Source organism: Rhipicephalus microplus, chromosome 5 (genome assembly GCF_043290135.1).
Source record: "Rhipicephalus microplus isolate Deutch F79 chromosome 5, USDA_Rmic, whole genome shotgun sequence".
Lineage (NCBI taxonomy): Eukaryota > Metazoa > Arthropoda > Arachnida > Ixodida > Ixodidae > Rhipicephalus > Rhipicephalus microplus.
This window is the reverse complement of record NC_134704.1, coordinates 12,496,125-12,512,680: the sequence shown is the minus strand read 5'-3', so window position 1 is coordinate 12,512,680 and position 16,556 is coordinate 12,496,125. Positions and strand designations below refer to the sequence as shown.

General features: G+C 44.5%; 2 protein-coding genes across 3 annotated transcripts in view; one reads left to right on the top strand and one right to left on the bottom strand.

Moving 5' to 3' along the window:
* The window catches only part of LOC142817663 (uncharacterized), a 327,371-nt gene that overhangs the window by 158,686 nt on the left and 152,129 nt on the right, over positions 1-16,556 (bottom strand). For both annotated transcript variants that reach the window (XR_012895287.1, XM_075894855.1), the window contains exon 4: positions 2,982-3,040. Coding sequence is in view for 1 of the 2 variants with exons in the window: in XM_075894855.1 (XP_075750970.1) it covers positions 2,982-3,040 (59 nt within the window). In the remaining variant the exon portion in view is untranslated. The remainder of the gene's footprint in view (positions 1-2,981; positions 3,041-16,556) is intronic.
* The window catches only part of LOC119174012 (uncharacterized), a 34,770-nt gene that overhangs the window by 15,735 nt on the left and 2,479 nt on the right, over positions 1-16,556 (top strand). Inside the window, exons 2-5 of the mRNA XM_075894851.1 lie at positions 1,975-2,089; positions 10,735-11,114; positions 12,487-12,747; positions 15,330-16,255. Of these exons, the coding sequence (XP_075750966.1) occupies positions 1,975-2,089; positions 10,735-11,114; positions 12,487-12,747; positions 15,330-16,255 (1,682 nt within the window). The remainder of the gene's footprint in view (positions 1-1,974; positions 2,090-10,734; positions 11,115-12,486; positions 12,748-15,329; positions 16,256-16,556) is intronic.

The window sequence follows — 16,556 nt, the reverse complement described above, 5'->3', positions numbered from 1 at the left end:
CCACCCGAAATAGCAGGCAAACGTACCAGACGGCTGTTTCCAGCTTGCTATCCTCTTATTATCCTCTAGGTGCTTGTGTATTTATGTATGCACGTTGAATGAATAAATAACAAATGAAGTGGTAGACTTCAGCAGCACAATTGTGGCGAACATTAAACTGTCAGTGCTCCCAACATTCCTGGCGCGGACAACAACTTCCTCCAAAACGCCGTTTCCAGTGACGTTCCAGGTTCGACAATATTTCATTGCTTCAAGCCCCATCTCCACGTGACCTTCTGTCCTGCTTCGATGCCAAATATGGCAATCATTTGGCTCTTCTAATAACCATACCAGCATTTTAAATGTCCTTAGAGCCTTAATGAAGACCAAATGTGCGAAACAATATCGCGCTTGTCGTTGTCCGAGCCTGGCTAGAATCGTCATAATTTAATTATGTAGCAGTTCACTAAGCATTTGGCGTACAATTAAAGATTCACACACACACACAAAAAAACAGGATGAGCCGCTGTTTCACAGAAAGTCTGCTCGTCAAGAAGGGGCAAGAACTAGCTTGTGCAGTTTGTCAGCAGCATTGACGTGGTAATTAGCGAGCTTGTTTTAGGCGTAGCTGGTTGAATGAAAAAATCATAACTCAGGATTAACGACTAGTTCCAAGAATACGAACATCGATAACACCTCGAAACGCAGTGAGACATACGCCTTGCACTTAAGGTTGGTGCAACTGAGAACGTTATATATCAGCGAGAAATCCACCATGGTGCATACAAGACTTAGTTTTGTTCAGTGTTTAACAAAAAACGGCGTGTTATTGCGCTGATCCATGCGTCAGTGAGGAAAGATAATACGGAATTGGCACTGTGATGGTCGGTCTTATGAAATATTCTGCCAGTTGAATGATTCTACATGCTTTCGTTATCATTGTTCGAGTTCGAAGATGTGCCAAGCTATCGTGTTTGCTTGCACTCAGAAGAACAATCCTTGTTAATATTTTAAACTCCCAAGCATAAAGTGCATCCTGCCACTTAAATGAATGCTCTATCCCTCAAGCCTTGCTCTGAGAATGAGAGCTATGTGATGCAATTGCTTTTTTACTAATTGGCGTGAGTTCTGGAGCCGATGGTGTTCTATTAGGCGGATGTGTGTTTTTTTTTTCTGAAGACTCGCTTGACAATGATGCGGCCTCCCTCCCTAACGAAGTTATCTCTATTTCCGAAATTTTCTTGAAGGCAAGATAAAAAGAGGCAGACGTCAACGCCACGCGACAGCCACTGGCTGAATTAAAAGCTTTTCGCAGGGGAATTTCGCAAGATTCTGTACAGCGAGGAAAGACAGCTTGAGCTTGTGCCTCGCTTTGCGAAACTTGAGCAAAAAACTTTCTGCTCTGCCGACGTGACGCTAATGAAAGTGCACTGAACAAGGATGATGGATTATTCCCGGCACCACTGCAAAGATGACAGCAGGCATAAATGTAGTTATCCGTTATTAAAGTGGATGTATATTTGATAAGGCGCGAAAAAGTGTTGATGTAACCAGCAGAGATTGATACTAAATCCTTATCTCTCAGAAAAAAATATGACTTAAAGAAAGCATTAAAGGCGACAAATTGTGTTCCTCTGTCCCTTCGGTTCGAAAGTGCTTGAAAACGATGTCGGAGAAAAAAAAAGGAGAACAAGACGCCAGGATATCTGGGAAGCAGTAGTTTAGCCATTCAACATGCCCTATCGATGCATTTTCGAAACGGCTCTCTTTTTTCCTGTTGTGCTTTACGTGGCAGGCTATAAATACATCCCTATGTGCAACCTGTTTCTTTTTTTCCATCAACTGTATTCCAGGAAGCAACGTTGTGAGAAAGTCGTAATCGGCGGTTGTGGTGCCGAATAAAAACTAAGTATCGGAGTGCTGTTTTCTTTTTTTACCACGTGTTTTCCGTGTCCCACAGGTTTTTTTTATACACAGGTTATTCATCTCTCGCAGGTTCTGACTCTACTTGCTTGTGCGGCGCTAGCGACGGCCGGCTCTAGAAGTTCCAGTAGAGGATACTCGACCCCAACGGCTGGATACGGGGATTCATCGTACGCGTCGTACAAAGGTAAACACACGTGGCGTATTAGAATTCTGTGTGGGCACTCACACGAAAGCGGAGAGAGGCGGGAAGGGAGTCATTATATGTGAATGCCATTAAAGAAGGAATCAGCTTACAATTTAAGAACTTGCACCAGTGTGGACTGTTTCAATCAAATCTCTATGCCTACATCGTGCAGTGCATGCATTCAATCGATTTTCGGCGCGGAGGAACAATGAGTTCTGCTTCGGTAATGAACCATAGTTCCTGCAAAACGAGCAAAATATGGAGGATAAAAATAATCTGCCTGGGCGGAACAGAGCTGAATATGGGCAAGCCGGTGCGTGTGGCGCATTTATTTAACATATTTTTACTTTGTATACTTGGTTGTGAAATGCACGAATGAAATTTTCACGATGCGCGGGATTAGTCTGAAGCGTTCCGCTTTTCACGTCTCCGGAAAAGTTTATATTGAACATCGGAAACGCGCAACTCTGAATAATTGTTTGAGCAAGCTTTCCGAGAACTACACACTATTAATCGATATTTCCAGGCAGGCTGCATCGAAGTGCCTGGCTTAACGGCCGCCATTACTTCCGTATTCTAACTATATAGCGATTGTTTGTTTTCCTTATAATACTGAGTATCGCGACCCTCAGTGACACTTTGCACCGCACCGCTGACTGTGGTAGTTGGTCTGCAGTTGTGCTGCGCCACTTTGGCCGACGCAGCATCAAGAGCTCTTTTTTTGTTTAGCCATAATGTACAGTCCCCTGTGAGGCTATAAATGTAGACGCAGTTGTTCGTAAATGTCGAATGAGCTCATAAAACGTCGAACATGTTTAGCACACAAGGATGACTTCGAAATAAAATGAGCTAAATAATTCGCGTTTAATTTGCGCAATCTTCTCACACTTACCATTTGAGATATCTGGCAAGAACAGGGAGAATAATCGCCGTTGGTGACCAAAGTGGACTCTGCAATCAGGAAAGAACAGATGATGTCAATGATAATGTTTCCGAAAAAGAAAGATAGACGGCATATGGGTGAACTAGGTTTTGTGTTGTTTACTGATATACAATAGTGCAAAGGGAGAACAGCAAACATAATGATAAAAAAATTTATTGAGACCAACTTTTACAAGTAGATAAAAAGCCATTTCTTTTGAAGAAAATATTTAGCCCACGGCAAACAGGGCGCTTTTAGAAGAGAGCAATTTTCGCTGGAAAGTTCTTATTGAAGAAACGAACATTAAAATTGAAATACATATAGATAATAAAGCTTCAGTTTATTAAGGTTGATTAGGATAATTCAGTGTTTATACCTGTGTTTAACATAAATAGGTACACCAACAATTTAGGCAGAAAGTATCGCCAAGAACTTCAATACAAAAGGATTCAGCTTCGTAGGATCGAAACAAGAAATTCAGCAGCTCAACTTAGAAAGTTCTGCAGTCAAACGTATTCCTTTTTATTTCAGAAAGGTGCGAGTTCAATGATCATATAACTTTTTGCAGCGCTTGCGTTTCGATAGAGCCGAAATGCTGGAAGTCCATATACTATACCAGGTGGTGGAAATTGTTGGCAGCCCTCCACGTCAGCTAGCCTCACAACCATGCAGTGATTTTGGCATGTGAAACACCGACATATATTATTAGTATTATTAATACACCAAAACTATTATTTTTTGTTTCTTGGCAAGTTCAAGATACGTAGAGAAGTAGCCCTAAACAAAATGGTTTCATCTACCACCTGGTTCAAAAACAGGAAGTGCTGTAGAGCAGAAGAAATTAAAAATTGCATGAAAGGCTTGCAAAGAATATTTTCGTATTCATTAAATTAAATTGTTAAACTTCACATTCAAAACCATAATACAGTTATTAGGCACGCCACAGCGAGGACTGGGAAATATTTTTGACCCCCTCGGCATTTTGAAGTGTGCCTGTACGAAGGTATTAGCGTGTTAAAAAAGAAATGCGAACAGCGTGGCGTGGCAGTGTTTCACAATTAGCATTCGTTTTCATCGCATTCTCACTTTGGTGGGGACAGAAGGAGGGCAAAGTTATCATTGATTGCATAGTAGATTACTCCAGTGCCTTTTCACTACCGGCTAGGTTCTTTACAAGGACTTCGAGGAGACATTTGTACGTGGCGTCATCTCTAGATGGCAGCATGGGTGTCCGGCAATAATTGAGTGGGAAATAGGCGACAAAAATCATTTATCCCTAAAAACAATTGTAATCCAAAACAACTGCAGGATATATTCAGGAGGGACTTTCCGGAATGGTTGCCGGCCAGCAGGTGTTTTCAATAACTAGCTTTCTTTCGAGATATATTTCCCATTTAGTAATGGCAGGCAACCGCTGTCACAGACGAGAGATGACGTTACGTCAACGTGTTCCAAATTCTAGCTATGACAAGCGCTTCAAGGGGGAGGGGGAAGAAAGCCAACATCGGAGCATGTAGGCACCGCATTGTTCACATCTCTTTTTATCGCGATAGACCATGACTGTTACTGCCTTTCAAATCATTGAAATGCGGCTTGCATGACCGGTAATCGCACCCGCGTCATCTGTCTTAGTAGCAGGATGCCTTAGCCTCTAAACATCCGAGGAGAGTTGATTGATTGGTTGATATGTGGGGTTTAGCGTCGCACAACCATCATATGATTATGAGAGACGCCGTAGTGGAGGGCTCCGGAAATTCAGACCACCTGAGATTCCTTAACGTGCACGCAAATCTGAGAACACGGGCCCACAACATTTCCGCCTCCATCAGAAATGCAGCCACCGAAGCCGGGATTTGATCCCGCGGCCTGCGGTTCAGCAGCCGAGTACCTTAGCCACTAGACCACCACGGCGGTTCCTTCTGAGGAGAGTCTCGGGTCGGGAAGATGTGATTGTGTGACCTTCTGGCACTGTGTGGGAGTGTCTGTAATGATGAGTGTGATATCACGTTATGTCATATGATATAGGCTCAATTTCCATAATGTTTTTTTTTCGGTCATTGGCCCAGCCTCTTCTGCTACTCAAAAGCTAAACATTATCAAGAAGCCTTCGTTGAAGTTGGCTTTGCCGCACTAATTTAACTTATGTGACAAAGCCAGCTTTCTTTTTTGTTGTTGTTGCCCAGTTTCAATTGAGTTTTTCGGCCTTCATCTCAGTATCTTTGTGTGTGTAACTACTTCAGTACAGAATAGATAACTGTATAGAATGATTGGCTCACACACACACACACACACAAAAAAAAACTCTATTCGTCGTAATGACTACATACAATGGTCCGAATATATATGTACGAAATACTCGTAAGAAATATATAGCAATTAACCATCATACCTCTGCAGTCTATGAATGACAGACAGAAAAATATGGCTCGCCAGCAAGATTTTAAAAAAAGAAAAAAAAAGCAATTGCATGTTTACAACCAACACATTAGTTAGAGTGGTGAATTTCTCATCCTATGCCGTGAATGTGATGGTTTGACTTATTGGCAGATGCTTAGCTGACTGTCACCACACGAAATTCCCTATCGCGAAAAAAAAAAAACTAAAACATTATGCACGTTTTGTAACAGCTTCACCACAGTACAAATATGTAGTGTAAAAAGCATAGACGGTATTTATATTATTTTTTTTATTTACAAATACTGCTGGCCAGAGGCCAAAGCAGGAGGGGCAAGATAATACAGTTGTCATACACATTTCAAAACAACATCAACAATAAAGAGAGTAAAAAGTGGAACGCGTGGCATATTTATGCAAAAGCAACAAAAGGAAAAAGTGGGGAGGGAAAAGAGGAAATAGTTGGAACAACTTCAAATTTCAGCGTAAATAAAATCGGGAGAGTGTAAACTGCTTGCAGGCAAATCGTTCCACTCTTCAATGGTACGAGGAAAGAAGGAAAATTTGAACAAGTTAGTACGAGCAAAATATGGTGTTAAAGAAAGTGCGTGTTAATGCCGAGTCTGGCGTGTTCTTAGCGGTGTGAGGTAGGGGTCAGGGTTCCGAGCAAATTTGCGGTTTGAAAGTTGGTACAAAAATTTGAGACGTAAGAATCTGCGTCTCGACTGCAAAGATGTGATACCATTTGAAAGCATTACACTAGTTACAGAACTACCAGGCTTGTAAAGAGAATAAATGAAACGAACTGCCCTCCGCTGAATTTTTTCTAATGCATCAATGTTAGTTTTAGTATAAGGATCCCAGGCAACGCATGCATATTCTAATTTAGAGAGAATCAAGGATTGGTAAGCTAAAAATTTCACTTTCGCAGGAGCATCCTTAAGTTTGTGCCTTAGCATGCATAATTTGCGGAAAGCTGCGGAAGAAACTTGTTTAATGTGGGAATTCCGACTTAAATTATTCGTTAGAGTGACACCAAGACACTTGTGTTCCTTAAATTATTTAAGAGGTTGGTTAGAGAGCGTGTAGTCAGTTAGTACTGGCTTTTTCTTGTTAGTGACACGGATCAGAACTGATTTATCCAAGTTACATTTCATCCCCCATTGATTGCACCATAGACATATATTGTTTAGAGTGGACTGGAGAGCTGCTTGGTCATTAGAACTAGTTATCGAGTTAAACAGAATACAATCATCTGCAAAAAGTCGAACGTTAACAGGTGGGTATACACAATTTACTACATCATTACAGTATATCAAAAATAGTAGGGGACCGAGTACACTGCTCTGAGGGACACCTGAAGTAACCGGCAGAAGAATTGAGTTCTGATTATTAATGCACACAAACTGGGAGCGATCAGACAGGTAGTTACAAATCCAGTCTGATAGAAAATTTGGAAGTCCAATAAGCTGTAATTTAACCATAAGTTTATCATGGGAGATGCAGTCGAAAGCTTTGCAGAAATCTAGGAATATGACGTCTACTTGGCCGCCCTTATCAATCACAGATGCAAAAAAATGAATGACTGTACCTAACTGAGTTGTTGTCGACAAGCCCTTTTGAAAACCATGCTGATACGGAGATAAAAAGTTATGCTCATCTAGGTGTTTTGATATGAATGTTGTGACAATGTGTTCTAACATTTTGCTACAAGACGATATAATCGAAATTGGCCGATAATTGAAGACAAGAAAAGGGTCTCCCTTTTTGGGAATTGGCTTGACACGAGCCATTTTCAATTCTTTAGGTAACGTTGTAGTACGGATTGAAGCTTCAAAAATTGTAACAAAGTATTTGGACAAGGGCACGGCATACTGTCGAAAAAATTCGTTCAGTATTCCTTCTGGCCCACCGGAGGATTTTACTTTAGTAAGAGTGGTGAGTATAACGAGGTGGTGAGTATAACGAGGTGAAGGGAAATAATAATTTAGGCAAGAACTAAGTGTGCACAAATCGTAATTATTTAAAATGCATTCGCAGCTTTAAGACGCCGAAGATGAAATGGACACACTAAAGCATGCCCATGCATGAACTTATCATATGTTGTAGGCCCGTGTACTCAGATTTGGGTGCACGTTAAAGAACCCCAGGTGGTCGAAATATCCGGAGCCCTCCACTACGGCGTCTCTCATAATCACATGGTGGTTTTGGGACGTTAAACCCCACATATCAATCAATGAACTTATCATTGGGTATAAATCCAAAAAAATAAATGTTGTGACAGCTAGAGGCTGACCGTCCGCAATAGCCAACAGCCCCTCTTCCACACCCCAGCATGTTTTGAACTCGAGGTCATCAAACTAAAGAATGCCATGGCTTCAACTTTTATACTATCGCTCGCTGCACCTGGGGGGCGCTGAATATACGTGGCTGTGGCTTGTGAGGGCTTCTCCTGAGAATTCAGTTAGCCATTTTTTACTTTCATTTTCGCACTCTAAGTAGTCTCCACGCAGTACATATTTCTGTTGCGGTGAAACTTAGAAAAACATTTATTGATTGATTTGTGGGGTTTAACGTCCCACAACCATCATATGATTATGAGAGACGCCATAGTGGAGGGCTCCGGAAATCGCGACCACCTGGGGTTCTTTGACGTGCACCCAAATCTGAGCACACGGGCCTACAACATTTCCGCCTCTATCGGAAATACAGCCGCCACAGCCGGGATTCGAGCCCGCGACCTGCGGGTCAGCAGCCGAGTACCTTGGCCACTAGACCACCACGGCGGGGCAACTTAACTTAGAAAAACACGTGTGCCATAACGCACGCAAGACGTTAGCTAAAGGAACTTGATTGAAATGAATACAGAATGGAAAAAAGGCCAATGCAACCACAAGTTCAGAGTTAATATATGCGTATCAACGATGAAGCTTGTGAGTTAGTCTCACCTATTCTTTAGCTACAGTTAACTTGAAAGAAAAAGGGGGCAATAATTTCGCAAGCATGAAGCGCACACGTCTTTTCCTCTAGAACTCTGCTGACTCGAACATATTGCGAAGCACAGCAAAGGTGTCATTTGACTGTTTTTGTTTCAAAGAGAGCACACATCTAGATGCATGCGGCTGTTGGAGTCGTGTTGATGTACATGTCTTCAACTTCACTTAGTGTGCAATATCTTCATTTTCTATATTCATTTCGACTGACTAAACATTAAAAAAATGCGTAAAAAAGATGATGCTAGCACGCACATTTAAAGCTACTAAAGAGAACATTTCTTAGGTAGTAGCCTTCATGAAACTATGCAATGAGAGAAATATTAGCAAACGAAAAAAAAAAAAACTTAGGACAGAGTCAACAGTGCTACTTAGGTCTTTCACATTCATAAATTTGTCTCGAATAAACATCTCTCGGTGATTAACTAATTATAGGCACAGAATACCAGTTGCGTGTCTTCTAAAGTCCTGTTTTCAAACTGCGTTTTTAGTTTTAGGGAGCTTGATTGATAAGAATAATGCTAAGAAGCGAAATCGCTCTGACAGTATACTACAGAAGCATTGGCAACATTCTTGCTGGAACCACAACATCTCACCAGGAGTAGAAAAATTTATAGTGTGTAACCCCGCTAGCCATGAATTATGTAGTGAGGCCTTATACAGCTCTTAAACCAATTAATACGAAGCATTTCTTAGCGTACTGTAAGCACTTTTGACATCTATCTGTGTATCTATCTAACCACTAACGTCTGGGTGCTCTCGGGATAAACCCCTTAACTGGCATGGACCAAAATTAGTATAAGGGGGGTTGTAAGATGGTATGAAGAATTTGAAGCGCTGGTCAACATATGAATAACGTCACAATTTCATCGCATACGTCGTCAAACACTTCCCTCCAAACAGTGGTCATATATCCGCGGGCGGGTATGTGCCACTGGTATACGGGTATGGTCCACATGTGATATAAACTTAGCATCTAACCGGGAACGACGAGAACACACATGCGCAATTTTAACGCATGAGCGTTAAGAAAAACCCGACAACGGCGGCGTTGACCCAACAATTGCAAAGAATTAATGTCATGGTCACAGCAGAAATCAAACCGAAGCATAATGCGTGGCAATCAAGCATTCTACCAGAAAGCCATACCAGGCCTCGGAACTGCTTTTGAAATTGACGCTAATCTTCGTGAAACGTCAGTTGCAGTGCTGATTACCTGATTTTATAAAGCCCATATATGTACTCTCTTGACACAGCCGTCCCGTCAACTGTAGTCGGGCGCCATGCTCTGGGGTTGCTTTATGTATATGTATGGGTCCATGGCTACCCCCCTCGCATGCACCAGTGCTTCACATCAGCTTATCACTCCTGGTGTTGCTAATACTCATGTTTGTGTTGAATTCGTTTCGCAAGTGCAAAATGGTTATATAAACATTAGCAATTCTTCAAGATATGTCTGTGCGTGCAACATTTAAAAATTTATACAGTCACGTGACAATATTTTAAGCGTAATTTTATGACTTGCTGCTGAAAAATGAACTACAACATGGTCACCACCCCTCCGCATGCTTCGCTTAACGTCGATTTTCAAGGTACGTAGAATGTGCCGAATGTTTCAAAAAAAGACAAGTCAATTTAAAAAAAAAAAGCAGCATTAGTGCATATGAAGACATCCATGTTTTAAACTCTACTGTGACGACGAATTATCAACACCCATAATAAAACGCGCAAAGAACGAAAGAACTAAACTTTATGGCAATAAATCCGCTTGTTACTTAGCATTGTGTATGTTTGGGCTGGCTGGCAGTTCATAATTTTCCTTTAACAAATTTCTTAAACAAAAAGTGGAAAGAACTAATTTTGTCTATAGCATTTATTTTGCACCTTGCTAAGGAAGTTTTTATGCTAACAAGAAATAATGAATTGCTATTCTTCAGTGTCAAACAAAGATAGATTAACGACTGAGTGCAAGTCAAGATAGTCCAATCACAGGCGTGGCGTGCCATCCCAGACGAGGGGTCAAGTGTGCCCGCCCATGCATACACAGGGTATACGCACACAACGTGAACAACTAGTAAAAACTGTGTACACAGTTGCGGGCAAAGAACATGTCTGGTTCAGCTTTGCCTCAAGACACCCTGTGGGAAGAAAGAGGAACTTTCAAGGCAATATTTAGAAAATATCATATCGATAGATCGTGCATCCTCAAGTGGCAGCTCATGAATACAGAGGTACACAATTCTTTTGTTTTGGCTTTTGCTGATACTGTGTGAAGTAACCTCGAAGACAGGCAGTTTCGTAAGATTCTGTGTAATTCTCCCGTCGCCCCTACGCAGGAAGCAAGGGCTCCCGGCTGTCGTACGCTTCGCTTTCCGGCGAAGGGCAGCAGTCCGACCTTTCCCTGGCCTCTCCCAAGGTGGCCAAGGGCATTCTGCTCTCCATCCGCGTGGTGAACCCCGACGAGAGCACGGGCCAGCCCACGTACGCGGCCCAAGTGCCCATCCACTTCTCCGGAGGACGCGTCACCACGGGGCCCGTCGTGTACGGCCGCGAGCAGCCATGCCCCGAGGACCACGTGCACGGAAGCAGGCAGCTGCAGAGCATCGTGGGTGGCTACTCCGGGCGCGGGTCGAGGGGTAGCCCCGCCTACTCTCCAGCCCACTACCAGAATGCGCTGTCGGACACCAAAAGCTACAGCGTCAGCCAGCAGATCCAGGTTCGTTTCTTTTCTATTAGTAGTATTGGCCAAACTTCGAACGCCATTCTAGCAGTATGCATTCGGGGGCTAGAGCAATATAACGGAATAATAATGAAAACAAGGACGGCGCATACAAATTGGTCGCAAGGAAATTGAACCTGCAAGGTTAGTTGGACGTGGGTAATCCTCACTAGACATCGATGCAATGTCACCAGTGATGCCTTAATGCATTCATTAGTAACTCGATGGATGTATTACCAGGTATGATTACTAAATTGGGCAACGACAGCAAAAAAGAAAATGAAAATGACATGCGTAAATGTATTAAGGGAACCTTAAAGACGATGGAGGCGGAAATGTTGTAGGCCCGTGTGCTCAGATTTGGGTACACGTTAAAGAACCCCAGGTGGTCATAATTTCCGGAGCCCTCCACTACAGCGTCTCTCATAATCATATGGTGGTTTTGGGGCGTTAAACCCCACAAATCAATCAAACCTTAAAGAGTAGGACGACTTTAAAGAAATGGACGCGATGGCGATATTCTGTCTCGAGTGCGTATTGAGTTCAAGATTGCTTGTGTCAGTGAAGCTTTCGCATACGGCGGCATTCTGTGTAATTAGTAGCATGCTTTAGAGCACGTGCAATTGTGCACGTGAAGTATTTTCGAACTTGCTAAGCATGCACGACGTGACCTGAAGGGAAAAGGCTCGGTAACGTGTGTGCCTTTTGTTGAAATTTGTTTTCCATAAGGAACACGCGACTTATTTCAAGTGGACTGCGAGTGTACGTGCAGGCACGTGGCGGCCTCGCACAAATGTCCCGCTAACTGTACGTGGCTCACGATTCTCAAATCAGTCAATGGTCTTAGTCTCTGGGCTTATGGCGCCTTCATTTTAGCTTGACATTCCTTGTCAAGACAAGAGGGGGCGATATCCAGCTTACTTTGAGAATTTATTGCGAATGCCAGGCTGCGTGCCGTGCTATAGTGTCTGGCTCAAGAGTTCTCAGAAACCTCAAAATAACGATCTGCAGCGTCATATAAAAATGCTCAAAAGCTGTTTTTGCAGGATGCCTTTGAAACAGTTCTTGATGTTCACCGCAAAACAACGACACTAATTTACGACTACGAGTCGTGGTTGGAATGAAGGATGCATTTCTGACCCCCAGGGTTTCGTTAACGCGCGCGTAAATCACAAGTGGGTGTTTTAGAATTTCGCACCCATCAAAATGTAGCTATAGTTGACACTTGTTTAGCCTCCCATCCCCTTCCCCCGTTATTTTTCGAATTCTGTTTTCCAACCTAAAGAAAACGTGCATGTTTGGTGTTCTTTCTTATGAGATGAGATATTCGCAGTTGACCAGACGAACCATACAATATTCCTGTTTTCAGGTTGGCGTACCGAGCACTGCCAAGACGTACCAGTACCACGGCCAGTCTTATGCCGTTCCCGTGAGTGCCGTTCCAGCCACAGCCTCCCAGGAGGATACCAAGTCGTACGTTGCATACGCCGGTCAGTCGGCGGGCGGTGCCCACTACCAGCAAAGCTACCAGGTCGCCCAGGCTCCGTCGGCCGCCTACCAGAACGGCGCTGTCGGTGACGGAAAAGGATATCCAGGAGCCGCTTACGCGCACGGAGGACACGCTTACCAGGTGCGCTCCTGTCTATGCCGTTTAAGGGGCTGCTCACAAGGTACCCAAAATACAAAAAAAAGAGCGCAATATTCTTTCTTGACATTTCTGGTCCTTCTTGGCGCACTACTGTGACGTAGACAGCAGTTCCCGTCACGTCTATTGCGTACATGCTGTCGATTCGTTGATGTACGTGAAATATCACTTGTGATTTGTCTCCTGCACTGCTTTGCCGTGCAGCCGCCCATCCGTTCTTCTTTGTCCCGCATGAATATTGTGCACAATCAACCGATCGAACTTCGTTTTTTGAGTGTACAACTGTGCAAGCGGCGATAACAGCGTGTAGCCGAGAAGCGCGGCGAAATCCTGGTAGGCTCTAGCGCTTAGTGCTGATATTGTTCACGCGCATTAAAGAACTAAAAGGGGAGGAGGACGCATTGTGGGTATGAAGGAAAGCAGAAAACTACCCCCTCTTCTTTAAACGTGGGGTGTTGAGTGGCATTTTATGGGACCCTAAACCACCTTTGAAAAAAAAAAAAAAAAAACGAAAACCGGGTGCTCTCCCGGCGTTGCCCGTCTTTGCGACAAAATACGAGACACCAGAAGTTTGTTCACATGTCGTAACAATAAAATACGTTCTCGATTAATTGATATAGCAGGGGTATCTGTGGTGAATTTTTTCATACACTGCTTTGTCGTGCAGTTGGATGCCCGTTCTGCTTTGTCTCGCGCATGGCTATCGTGTGCGATCAACTGATTTTGCTTCGTTTTCGGTGTTAAGCGAGTGTGCAAGTGGAGATAGCAGCATGTATACTCAGAAATCATGAAACCCTGACTGACTGAATGCTTAGTGCTGACATCTCACGAGTTTCTTGAAGAATCAAGTGGTGAGGAGCAGACAGTGCTCGTGGGAAAGGTAGTGAAGCCGATAAAGAATCTATCCCGCCTTTTAACTCCCGGGAGTTTGGGGGCCCTTTAAGACGCCCCTAAAAAAAAAAATCTCTGAAAATACTTACAACGAGCACATTATTTTTTTCTAGCATTTTCTGTCTTTCTGGCAAAATTCGTGACGTCAAAAGTCTGTTCACGTGAAATTATGAGTTCTCCATTGGGCAATAGAAAAGTAACATCCGGTGTGAATAGTCTACTAACCTGTATCCCATGCAGTCTCACGCCCATGCATGCTTTCTTGTCTCGCAGTTTACTGCACGTGGTCGACTAACTTCACTCTCGCGTCTGCATTACGCGCAACGCGTAATGCAGACGCTTCATGCCAATTTCCAGAAGAAATAAGTGGCGAGGAGGAGATGGCATTCGTAGAAAGAGTAATGAAGGTCAGAAATCACCCACTTTTTTCTCTCTGAACTAGGAATGGTTCAGGGGCCCTTTGAAAATATGCAGTATTTCGATATTGATTTAAAGTTCTCATACTAATTTGCGAGAACAAGAATGCCTCATCTAAAATTACTGTCAACTGACATAACACTTCGTGTTACGACTTGTGGTTTTGTTTTAGTGTGTGCTTGGGTAGAAGGGAAAAGAAAGAAAGGAGCGGGAATATTGCCACAGGGCTTTATTTTGATCAAGACATCTTCAGAAGCTGTTTGTATCATTCTATGCAGGAAAAAAAATTGCACTAAACTCTAAAAAGACGCCACGAAACAGACACACGGTCTGTTCATGTTTCACCTGAGAGGGCTGTAGCAACGTTCGGCACAGACCGCGCCACAGTGTTTAGTGTACAGACCAACAGACCACGCCACAGTGTTCGAGAAGGTTCAGGGTTCATGAAGCTTATTTCATTAAGGTCGCGCATGCATCATAATTAATCAAGTTCATTCGAGAGGTTGCAAGAGCATCGGTCATAATACTGAAGGTTTCGTTGGTTTTACTCTATCAACAACGATGCGTTCTGTCGGTGATCACATTTCAAACGCCCAGTTCGCTGCTGTCAGTGTATAGCGTGAATTGCTTGTACTATCCGCGTCGAACAAAACCCGAACATCGGCAAGCCTTAGCGATGATGTAGTGCACGCCGTCCACTTATACCATGGACAGGCATGCATATATGCGCAGATCTGCCGAACGGGGTGTGCGCGCCTGTCAATAATGATAACTAAACGGTGCGCACTATTCGATCGCGAAGGCTTGCAGCCGTTAGGGTTTTATTTGACGCGAACAGTACCTGGCCGTTTCATTTTGCTTAGCAGATGTTTGCCCAGGTAAGTAGTTTAGTTTTGAACAAGCTGCCTGCTGCCTTCGTCCACGTCATGGCTCGGTGGCAACATTATGTTGTTTGTTTTTATCATGAAAAATAATGCTTGTGCTCTTTGTTCCCAGTGACAATTACCTCAGTAGTTATCTGCTTGGGCATACAATAACGCTAACGGGTAGTGCCAGAAAACCGATATACTATTGCGTCGAAACTACTCGTAGTCTTGCGCTGTGCAAATATGTTGATTCCCAATTACCAACTAGCCCAAGCATCTGTCTTATCAATTTACGGAATGACTACATTGCTGCATTGTCATAAGTTAGAGCTAGCTCACGGCAGTATAAGACTTGTATGACCACAGTCTCTCTGCTGACGCATGTCTCTACAGGTCGTCGCTCAAGGAGGTGACGGCCAAGAGCACGTCTATGTGACGGCCCATCCCGGCGCGCACGGCGGTGCCACGGCCGTCGCGCAGAAGAGCTACACGCCGTACGCAGTCCAGGACACGTACAGCGTCGAGGCGACGCCGGCCAAGTCGTACAGTGGTGAAACGGGAGCTTCGGGCAATGCCATCAACGGGCAACAGGCGTCGTACGAGGTGACCGACGGGGGCCACGGCAAAGGGGGATATGGAGCGGGTGGCCACACTGCGTACGCTGCTGCCCCTGGCTACGCCGGCGGACCGAGCTACGGTGGTGGTGGCCAAGGTGGAGCCAGCTACGCTGCCCTAGTAGGCCGGGGATACTCAGCTGCTGGGGGACCTAGTTACGGCAGTTCGGCTGGACCAAGTTACGGAGGAGCGGCCGGGTCGGCCGGTGGTGGATACGACAAACCCGCGTACCAGGTGGCGGCCGTTTATCCAGGCGCCCAGCCTACGTACGGTGTCAACGCAGCAGCCTTCAAGGCAGCCGCCGCGGCGAAAGCATACGGAAGCTACGGAGGAAGCGCAAGAGGGGGAGGAGAGGAGCAGACCATCATCGTGGCCTCGGACGGGCCTGCCGGTGGAGATGGCAAGGCGTACGGGTCGTACCAGGGAGCGGCGGGACCGTCCTACCAAGTCACCAGTGTGGCGGCTCAGTCGTATAAGTCCGGACAACAGCCGCAGCAGCAGCAGTACGCCGGGCCGCATCAGCAGGCGTTTAGCCGATACCCCGACACCGGGTCCGGGTCGTATTACTCTGGAACTTCGTTCGCGGAAGCCAACAGGCTCGCTCTGCAGAAGTACAATGCGCTCATGAGCCGAGCAGCTTCCATAGTTGGTGGCCCGCAAAATCTCAAGGCAGTTGCGGCGCGATACAACATCCCCTGGAACTGGTAGGTATCTCTATAGCAGTAGTCGGGCACGGGTTAGTTTACAGGGACGGGCATCACGTGCTTGCGAGTGCGGTTCATCACCTGCCTGTAAACGCAGTTCACATGCTTCAACAAGAAGCAATCATAAAGCGCGGATCTTTTTCACATTACAAACTGACTTGAAGTTGAACCGAGAGAGCTCCTTACTAATATTCATTTGGAGCAGTCACCCTTCAGGCGCTCTCTCGTTTCATTTTCATTTTTATCCGACAAAAAAAAAAAAACAGAGAACGCGTGTACCCCTGAGATTTCACAGTTTTAT